General features: G+C 43.1%; 2 protein-coding genes across 4 annotated transcripts; one reads left to right on the top strand and one right to left on the bottom strand.

Annotated features, from left to right (window-relative positions):
- The first annotated feature begins 300 nt into the window (after positions 1–300).
- On the top strand, positions 301–6,041 carry LOC118235192 (sphingolipid delta(4)-desaturase/C4-monooxygenase DES2-like). Of its 3 annotated transcripts, none has more exons than XM_035432330.1 (3): positions 301–565; positions 3,217–3,855; positions 5,644–6,041. In XM_035432330.1, exons 1-3 carry the CDS (start codon positions 506–508, stop codon positions 5,782–5,784), a joined length of 840 nt encoding a protein of 279 aa, XP_035288221.1. In that variant the 5' UTR covers positions 301–505; the 3' UTR covers positions 5,785–6,041. The 3 variants fall into 3 exon arrangements, with proteins under 3 accessions (XP_035288221.1, XP_035288219.1, XP_035288220.1); XM_035432328.1 differs by having other exon boundaries at positions 304–565; positions 3,113–3,855; XM_035432329.1 differs by lacking the exon at positions 301–565 and adding an exon at positions 1,245–1,278 and having other exon boundaries at positions 3,113–3,855.
- Positions 6,042–6,050: 9 nt separating this feature from the next.
- On the bottom strand, positions 6,051–10,237 carry zgc:171929 (uncharacterized protein LOC100124596 homolog). The gene is made up of 4 exons (XM_035433731.1): positions 10,138–10,237; positions 9,029–9,175; positions 7,779–7,994; positions 6,051–7,590 (listed from the first exon to the last, which is right to left on the bottom strand). The coding sequence occupies exons 1-4, from the start codon at positions 10,235–10,237 to the stop codon at positions 7,247–7,249; spliced, it is 807 nt and encodes a 268-aa protein (XP_035289622.1). The 3' UTR covers positions 6,051–7,246.
- Between the last annotated feature and the right edge of the window lie 289 nt (positions 10,238–10,526).

Below are 10,526 nucleotides of genomic sequence, written 5' to 3'. Positions count from 1 at the left end.
TACAGAATTTTTTTCAACATAATTTTGTGCAGACTGTAGTATTATGGTACACATGTCTTGTATCATTATTTACTTAATTATGCATCGTTGTAAAAACAAGATGTTCCTCTGGGTGTGGCCTATACTGCGTGAACATCTTAGTTTTAGTCCGGATTCACGTTGACTTTTTCTGTTTTGTTATCAAACACCCAATTGAGAAACTGTTTAGCTGACAGCGTTAAGTAGGATGCACTTTCTTTAAACCTTAAAAAACGAGGTGAGGTCAAATTGTAAATTGAGCGATTGAGTGTGAATGCTTTGGGGCGGTAGGACCTCCTTCCTCAGAAAGGCGTGTTTAGGACTCAACTGACTGTCAATCACACCGGCACTGAGCACGTCGCCTGATTATGGCTCACCCGCTGTCCGGCTCCAGTAGCCTACAGCGACTCTGCCTGGCTTTTTAAAGTGCGTTTTAACTGCTAGATAAGCCAACAAGACATAAAAATGGGAAATACGGTTGTTCGAGATGACTTTGAGTGGGTTTATACAGAGCAGCCCCACTGCAGCAGAAGAAAGCAGATTTTGGGTGAGTTTTTGTTTTAAGTTTAGCCAAAAGGTGAGGAAGGAGTAGGGTAAAGACAGGTGTTCAGCCCAGGTAATAAAAAATGTACGGCCGTTGTTTTGTGGGGATTTGATTGCCGAGCAATTAATTGCGCGACATTCTTGAACTGAACAACTTTAAGCGCAGCTGAACGTATTGTGTCGGGTTATCACAGATTCAGCTGTTGGCTCTTTTTTTGGCGTCATGTCGGTTTCAATAGCTGTCGTTTATTCTGTGAAACCAATTAAAATGTGTATATATTGGCGTATGTGCTATGTAAATAATTCATTATCTTTTTTTAAAGTCTTGGAACTGTTTAGTGGGCTATCATCAGAAGCGAAATCAGTCTCTTTTACGATAATGAATAGTTTACGCTTATGATGAAGATATCGCACAGTTGGTTCTACTTTCCAGAATGTACGCTACATCTGTTTATAATAAATAAAATAAATAAATAAATAAACAGCAGTTGTAGGACTACCATGAGAGGACATTCAAAGACCGAGCTGGTGAGCGGCTACGCGTAGAACACTAGATTCGTGTAGCCTGCTCACAGTGGCGCACTGAAATCTAAGAAATCTTGAGCGGTCGAGACTGAAACAGGTGCAGCTACCTGTCGAACAGGTCTTTCGAGTTTACCCCGCCGTATACACCACATTAAGCAGTATACAGAGAAGACATGTGGGTCTCCAAGTTAGGTGAGTTAGGCATTTTGTTTCGTGCATACTCGTGACATGTATGCATTCCTGTATTCCGTACATAAAGGTGCTTTTCATGGTTTGTCTCAATGGTATTTCCCCATTGCTGTCACTGAGGTGTGCACCCCCATTGTCACCTTCCTGTTGGGCTTTGAGTCTTGGGCTTATAAATGTTGAGCTTAAGGAATCGAGTGCGGCATTGAAGCAGTGCCCGTTAACTCTGACTGTGACATTTGCTCTAGGGTTGGGCAGATATCCGGCAACGCCGTGTACCTCTAGGTAAAAACACCGACAGTCATGTTTCAGTTCATTCGAACCCGTTAGTGCGCCGTTTTGTAGTGCAAGCATTAGCCTAATAAGCGTTCATTTAAACCAGGGGTGCCCAGTCTTATCCGAAAAGGGCCGGTGCGTGTGCGGGCTTTTGTTATAGCCCCGCACTAACACATCTGATTCTAATTGCCAAGATCTTGACTGAAGACCATGATTGATTAATTGGTGGAATCTGGTGTTGTAGTACTGGGCTAAAACCAAATCCTGCACCCACATCGGTCCTTTACTGATAAGATCAACACCCCTTATTTAACCCAGTCTTTCTTAATGCTAGAGACGGTCCTGCTGGACGCCCTGCAGTAAAAATCTATCTTGAGCTGGTCAAGGTTTTGAAACAGCTGGGGGCTAATGGTTGAGCAACCTAGCACATCTACCAGTTACCAGCTTAAACCAGCTACCTGCACTTACTGGTCTGTTTCACCAGCTATCTGCTCTTGAAGGTTAGATCAGCGTAGACCATAGACTATTTATTTGATCTGTTGATTTTGCTAAACAAATAAAAACAAACAAAAAAAAATCCCAAGCTTGTGTGTTTTCAAAAATTTGTTTTTAAAACAGAATAAGAAATGATTGACACTAAGAAGATAAATAGTTACAGAATTTTTTCTCCCATTTGAAACTGAAAAGGGAAGGAAGGAAAACTACTGTTCTGGATGAAGTGAAATTGGTTGTTGACCCACCAAGGGGCACCCATGAAAGAGTCCAGGTATAGAGCAGTCGACAGTGTTTGTTAATTAACTTCCAGTGATGTTCACATGAAATGTAGTGAGGATAAACAGAAGGAAACATCAATAAACAGTAAGCTGATGAAATGGAGAAACTGAAAATGAAATGTTTATATCAAATGAATTTCTATAAATGAACCAGAATTAACAACATTAACATAACAATCGCACTAAACAATAAATCATATTCCCAATCAGTATTCAAATCAAGCTTACATCATAAATGACACACAGTGCCATCCAGAAGACTGGGAGTGATAGAGTGAAATTAGTTTTTTTTTTTTGTTATGTACTTAAAGCAAATGAATTTGAGATCAAAAGATGAATATGAGGCAAAAGTACAGACAATCAACTTTCATTTCATGGTATTTACTTGTGTAGATGTTTTACCATTTTACAGAAACTGTAAAGCTGTTTTATGGCCCACACATGAAGCAGGAAATAACATTTTTCCTTCTGTGTTCTTGGTATCTATTGTTTGGCTTATCACATTGTGCCTATGCAACCACAGTGAATATTTTTAATATCTCTGTTATAAATCAGCACTGAGTATAAAGTTATTAACTATTTTAGTCAGACCAGTCTCTGTGCTGTGATTAGATCTAAATCCTGACTGGAATTAAATCTCTAAAATTTAGTTTAATTAAAAAAAGGCATCAATTATATTATAAATGACTTTCAAGAATCTTGCTCATGCACTGGTGCCTTACTTTTCATTCTTTCCATTTCTCCATTTTTTCAATCCTCTCCTCTCTCCCACACGTTCTTCGCCTGTACAGCGAAACACCCAGAGATCAAGTCGCTGATGGGCCCGGACCCCCAGCTGAAGTGGGTTGTGACGGCCATGGTTCTGACCCAGGTACTGTGCTGCTTCCTCGTGCAGGCTCTCAGCTGGAAGTGGCTGCTTTTCTGGGCCTACATGTTCGGCGGCTGCATAAACCACTCGCTGACCCTGGCCATCCACGACATTTCCCACAACGTCGCCTTCGGCAACAAGTCGGCCGTGCTCAACCGCCTCTTCGGCATCTTCGCCAACCTGCCCGTGGGGGTCCCGTACTCGGTCAGCTTCAAGAAGTACCACGTGGACCACCACCGCTACCTGGGCGGGGACGGCCTGGACGTGGACATCCCCACCAGGCTGGAGGCCCGGCTCTTCAGCTCGCCCGCTCGCAAGGTGCTGTGGATCATCCTGCAGCCGCTCTTCTATGCCCTGAGGCCCCTGGTGGTCAACCCCAAGCCTGTGTCCCAGCTGGAGCTGCTCAATGTCATCGTGCAGCTGATCTTTGATGCGCTGCTGGTCTGGCTCTGGGGGCCCAAGCCCCTGGTTTATCTGATTGCTGGGTCAGTCCTCTGTATGGGTCTCCACCCGGTCTCTGGCCACTTCATCGCTGAGCACTACATGTACCTGACAGGCATCGAGACGTACTCCTACTACGGACCCCTCAACTACATCACCTTTAATGTGGGCTACCACATGGAGCACCATGACTTTCCCAGCATCCCAGGGAGCCGCCTACCTGAGGTAACTGCCCCTCTTTCTTTGTGACTCTGTACTTCTTTCTGGTAGCCCAGCTAGCTGTTGCACATTGTTGCTGTTGTAATTCTCCGATTTCTTTATACTTCAGTACTAGGAACCTGTTTCTGGTAACCCAGGTAACTCCCACACTGTCACTGTGCTTGTCAACTGCCACTCTTTCGTACTCCAGTACTAGCAACCTGTTGCTGAAAACGCAGGTAACTGCCACACAGTTATGACCATTGGTAATTGGCAAGTTTAATTCCATTTCAAAGTAGCCATTTGAGAATTAATTGGCATTTAATTTATGAACTGAAATCAAAATGATGAATTGAAAAATAACTTTCAAAAAACTAAAATCTTTGTGGATTTTAATTCAATCCATTTCCTGAGGTGGCTATTGAAATGGAATTCAAAAACAACTCTGGCTACTTGTAGTCTTCTCATTATTCAGTTACCTCAGTGCTGCTAAACCCTTGCTGGTAACCTATGACATTGGAGGACTCCACAATATTGAGCAAAAATACAACCAATTGGGTGCATTCCGCTACATGAATGTATTTTTCCCTCTGGCTATCAGTTACGCACATCAGTCAAATGACAGTTAGAAAGAACAGGTTAGGAATGAGTATGGAATGGACTGACAATATGTACTGGGAGTGGAGACTAGTTTATCCAGTCACTTCTTTATTGCCATAGTTTTTCAGACAGGAGCGAGCGAGTGAGTAAGTATGTGTGAGTGTGTGTAGAGACGTTCCATTGCTCATGGGGGCCCATTTCTAAATTATATCATGAGACCCCTATCTTTTAACTGCTTCCCCACCGGCCACTTTCCTATATGGGCCTATAGAACACTGGAATTTCAACAGCACCAAGAGCTTAAACAGTAAACGCTCATTTCATGGGCTTTCTGCTAAAATTAGTGCAAGCTAGCTGTAGTATTTCAGCAAAGTTCTCGGAGGCCTGTCAGTGCTATGTTTGTATCAGAGGTTAGCCTAAAAGTGAAGTGCCTGGCTATAGGAACATCAGAATAGTGCAATGTTTAGCTATTTGATTTACTTTCTGGGAGCCGCCTAGGCTAGCTAGCTACTACAAATGAATTTAAATAGAAGTTGGCATCTGTGGTTGTCACAGAAAGGTTAGAGTTCAAGAAAGTACCCGGAGGTGTCATGATGTAGCTGTGAATGGCAAATGCATGGCTGTTTTTAGGGGACCATTAAAATTTTAATTTAATTTTTAATCTTACTTTTAACACATTCTTGTGGGATTTGAGCCCTTTGCTCGTCAGGGCCCGTTTAATTTGAAACTGTTGAAGCTGCCGTGTGTGCGTGCGTGCGTGCGTGTGTGTGTATGTATGTGTGTGTGTGTGTGTGTGTACATGTGCGTGAATGCGTGTGTGTCTGTCATCAGATACATCCACTGGCAAGCACATGCATGAACATGCACACACATGTCAGGGTGTGTCTTGATCCAAAGTTCAGCGTGTGCGCTGGTGACTGTGTGACAGTGTGTACACACTCCCCTGCTCAGCATATTTTCTGTCCTAGTCACAAACTCCCAATCAAAGACCTGTTATTTTAACACTGCCCCCTCACCTTCCCTCGTTCCACGCCCTGTTTCCTCCTCTCACTTTGCTCTTTGCCTCCGGCTGACACAGATAATGCTTTGTCTCCGGTTACTTCAAACATTATGTCAGTACGGTGTGAATACCTGAATGAATAGGTAAAGAATCAGTTTTCACCTTTCGTTTTCCGTCTCTTTCATAAACACATACCCCATTGACTCTCCGTCCAGGTAAAGAAGATGGCTCCAGAGTTCTACGACAATCTGCCCCAGCACGACTCCTGGATACGGGTACTCTGGGACTTTGTCTTCTGTGAGTCCCTGGGACCATACTCTAGGGTTAAGCGTCACTTTCCGTTGAAAAAGGAGTAAAAGATTGGGTCGTGTGTGTTTCTGTGAGGTTTTTTGTACAATCCTTGAGTCCTGCCCCTTTAATTTCACTGAATAAGGTGTTCTAATCTAAACTGGACTTTATACAAACACGTTTTAAATTTTGGTGGCTTGTCACCAAAATGAAAATTGAAAGAGGTTATACCTTTGCTTGTGAATGTCTATTTACTTAAAATTAATTATAAAAGTGTATTGAAAGTTTAATATGTGAGATCATTAAATTAACTCCCTCATTGGAATCTGACTGATTTGATTTCCTACAAAGTTCCCTATTGTATTACATAGGCTGTGTCCTCAAATGTCTCATTTTCTGTAGATTTAGAATCTAAAATTAATCCCAATTAATTTATTTCCTTTGAAAGAAAGTCTTCACTGTTTTGTATGGCTACAGTTTAATGCAAACAGTTATCTGTAATTTATTCATTTTAAATGTAGGGTTTAAAACAAAACGTAATCTGTACAAGAACATTAACATTCTATAAGGAGACACAACCATGATTAGGTCAGCCACTGCTCTGTGAATGTGCACTGAAAGACTAGCACTAGGCACAGAGGAGCAGTGTACAAAACATGCAGTTTACTTTACCTACCTGCTATTCTACACTCCGATACGGCATTATTATTAACAGTCTCAACATGTTAGAAACAATAAATGAAAGGCTAGTCATTTGGGAGACACGGGGGTGACACAAAAAGCCTCAGGTTTTTCTATTACAATAATCTTGTGTTGGTTTAAAGTGTTGGGGTCAAATTGACCCCAAACATTAAAGATGTCATTAAATTTCAACATAATAGGAAGATTAACAAAGTCACAACATTTTATTAACATTTCAAATAATAAGAGCAAAAAGACACTGGAGCATACAGTTTGACTGTTTTTCTTTCTTCAAGGTATTATGTTAGCTGTTTAGAAATGTCAGGACGTTATTACATTTGTCTATAGATGTTATTAACATAATATATACATGGGGGCACAACTCCATTCCCCAAAGGCCAGTGTGTGTCCTTGTTTCTCCTCCAATTATTCTGGCTTAAATTCTGAACCTCTGTCAGCACCAATGCTGATTCACTCCTATATTGGACCACAGTAAAAACATTTCTTCCAAGGATAACATGCAGTCTGCAGCTGTAGCTTATAGCTATAAAGACTGACAGATCAAATGGATGATGTGTCTAACTGAAGAAGAGTCAGAAATAGGTCATGAAATCCCACAAACAGATTGGCCTGTTTTGTGTATTCCTGCTTTCATTACTTTTTTAGTTTACATTTATTTAACCTGATAGTCCCATTAAGATGTACACAAAGGGAGTGTGGTCAGGAGGGTTGCTTAATAAATTCAGAAACCTACTCAATAACAGGCATCAGCCAACAGGCAAAGAATGGCAATAAATGCCAAATGTGGGCTTCAACTGTGGGTGGGGTGAAAGTTGAAGTGGTAGGGGCTCAGATTAAGTATCCTGACGTGGGATAGATTACCAGGGGCCCCAGTCTGTGTTTGGTGTGGTTTTGGACATGACTGTGGCTGTGGGCGGCGGCCTGCTCCTGGGCGTGTTTGCGATAGTACCGCCTCAGGGCGGGGCTGCCAGGGTGACACTGGCGCACGTGCAGGAAGTACTCCTCGGGGCGGGTGGAGGTGAAGCCGCAGTCCTCGCAGACGAAGATCTTGGAGCGGCGCTGGCGGTAGGCGTACTGCTGCCGCACGCCGTGGATCTTGCGCAGGTGCGACTCCAGGGAGCAGCGCTGGGTGAAAGCCTTCTCGCACAGCTCGCACCTGTACGGCCGGATACCTGCGGGACAGCCGGGCCGGAAAGGGTCACTCGCCGGGAGTGTGTGGGCGTGTTCGTTCCGCACCTGTCTCCCTGCATGTTGGCGTGCGTCTGTAGGAACCTCGCGAGTGAATTGTCTCGGGGTGTCTGTCCATCTGCCTCTGTCTGTCTGGGGAACGTGCCGCGTGTGCGTGGTGCGTCTCGCTTACCGGTGTGAGTGCGCATGTGCCTCTTGAGGTCAAACGTGTCGTTGAAGCCCTTGCCGCAGAACCTGCAGAGGTGCCTCTTCACCAGGCTGTGGCACTTGAGGTGTCGTGTTAGCATGCGCTGCAGGGGGAACACTTTGTGGCACACGGAACACTGGAAGTCCCCTGCCCCAGGAGGGGGGCGTGGCTGAGTGAGAGAGGGAGAGGGAGACTGAATGTGAAAAAAAAAAAAAAAAACTGTGGCGTCAAACCTCAGTCATGGAGGGCCACAGTGCCTGCTGGTTTTTTGTGCGTTTCAGCATTTAGGTTCTTCATATATGTCACTGATTGGCTGAATAGTCCACACACTTTGTTTCAAAGGTTGCCTTAAAAAAACCCTGCAAAAATCTGCAGTACTGCAAGGTATTGACTTTGTGGTCTTTATCAAATGGTAGGCTGGAACATATTGACCATTCTCAGGCAACAGAATTAACACACTATAATTTTTATCTAGAAAACAATGCTGGGTAAACTGCCTTCCTACCTCTGTTGTTTCCTGTGAACTACAAAGTTATCATCTATGTTCCACTAAGTGGATACATTTTTAATGTTACTAAGGTATTCACAGTTTTTGGAAAAGCTGCATCTTCTTCTTATACACCCTGGAAGTGGAGTGAGTTATAAAAAAGGTTGAGACTGGAGAGTTGAGACTAATTTTAAATGTCCTCTTTACAATACCATGACTGAAGTGTGTGTTTGTTTTTTATTGTAGCTAGCTGTAATCTGTGGGTCGCATTAATTCATCGCATGGTGTTATTGAACTGTTGTGTGTTTCTCTTTAGTAATACATTTTTCTCCTGTATTTTATTTCTGTTATCTTGGCCAGGTCTTGCTTGAGGAACATTTTATCTCAAGGGACCTCCTGATTAAAACCTGTTAAAGAAAATGAATTGTAACCCCTGGTGTACAACACAGGGGCCTTCACAAGGGTTTAAACTTCAAATTTAGGCCATTGTTAGACCGTAGTTTAAAGGTTGTAGCAGAATTTTGCAAGCCATTTAGCGTGAATGTAGCATTCAAGACAATGCATGTCAAAAATATTTTTCATCTTGGATGCACCCCAGTCTTCATGTCCCTTATAAAAAAGGAAGATACAGCATAGGCTATTCATTATTACAGAATGAGCGTTACTGCCGATAAAGTATGAAACTGTATACTGACCTTTATCCTAGGAGGTGGACAGAGTGCTGTGTCTGGGGGGTACTGGCCCTGACTGAGGTGGGGTCGGTGGGCGGTTAGCATGGAGTGCCAGGTCCGGCCTGCTTGCATCTCTGGATCTGGGGCAGGGGGCAGTACAGCAGGTTCAGGGTGGATAGGAGGGGCAGGAGGTTCAGGGCTGGGCTCTGGAGCTGGCGTAGTTTCTGAGAAAGAGCGGAACAAATAATTGTTTCAACTACAGAACCGTTATTTAATTATTTACTTATTTTTTAGGGACAGGGCTAAAAGTGTTGTTACAACATTTATCAGATACATTGCATTCAGTTTTTAAAATCTAATTGTAAAACGTTTCCCCAGGTATGCTAAGAAAATGAAGTATATTGAGACATGGCAATTCATTTCCTCTTAACCACAACTTAACCACTGAATAAATCATTTTTAAGTGCATTTTTTTCTTGCATACTTTCTTACAAATAGGGATGGAAAAAGAGTCTTCAGCAGCCCTTAGTGAGCTTGTCAAACGTTAACGCTAATGCATGTCAGATTACATGAATGGCTGAGCCAATTAATACGAAAGCTGCCATGAAATCCAGATATGGCCCTCCAGGAATGGAGTTTCCCACCCCTGATCGACTGCACAAAAATGCAATTGCAGACATGGCTTAAAAGTAATCAGAATACCATGGCTATTTATTGTCTAGGTCTATCTGAGGAGCCTTGTTCAAGTATGCAGAATGAATGCATATTCAAAGAAGACAGAAATAAAACGTTTAAAGTAGCAACTGTACTAGAACTGCTTTCAACATAAAAATATTAAATGTGACTTAATGATCAATTTATATATGGAATCTTTGTGTCTCTTTTGTGACTTTATTAATCATCGGCTGTAACCTGTACCTTCACAGTTTCATCAACAGGTAATGTACACCGTTAGCAGATTTGTATTTGGACTGCTGTAAGTGCAGATTGAACACTTTGTAACTGTAGAGTGCCGCACAATATAAAACAGTCATCGCCCTAAAATATGGCTGTAATGAATTATTAAATATTAAAGAAAAAGGTAACATTTTTATAAGCAGTATATAACCAATGAGTACAAAGCTGAAGAACTTGAGAATTTGAATCACTATGTCCTCCCCAAGCCTGGCTCTTCCTGCTGACTTACCTGTTTGGAGGTCCTCGGCACTCTCTACCTCTTCCGGATCTTTCCATCTCCATCCTCCACACAACCCCTGCTTCTTCTTCACCAGGAAGGAACGGGGCATCCTTGGTTCCTCTGCTCCTCACCTTTGTCTGCGGCACGTGTGTAGCTGTGTATGTGTGCGCTGAGCCTCGCCACTGAAGAACTGACCCCCGTGTTCTGTTGTCTCTCTCTCCGTTTAGTCGCGTTCACGTCTAAAACCAGCGGGTGTCAGTTTACCTCAGACTCCCGTATGCCACCCCCCCCCCCCCACCCCACCACCCAAAAGCTCTGTAAAGAAAATCACAGCCCTCATTTCCCTAGCTCTGCCCCGACAGGGTGCACCTGTACCTGAGCCTGCTTGATCTGCTTTA

The sequence above is a fragment of the Anguilla anguilla genome, chromosome 9 (genome assembly GCF_013347855.1).
Source record: "Anguilla anguilla isolate fAngAng1 chromosome 9, fAngAng1.pri, whole genome shotgun sequence".
NCBI classification, from domain to species: domain Eukaryota; kingdom Metazoa; phylum Chordata; class Actinopteri; order Anguilliformes; family Anguillidae; genus Anguilla; species Anguilla anguilla.
This window is presented reverse-complemented; position numbering and strand designations above follow the sequence as displayed.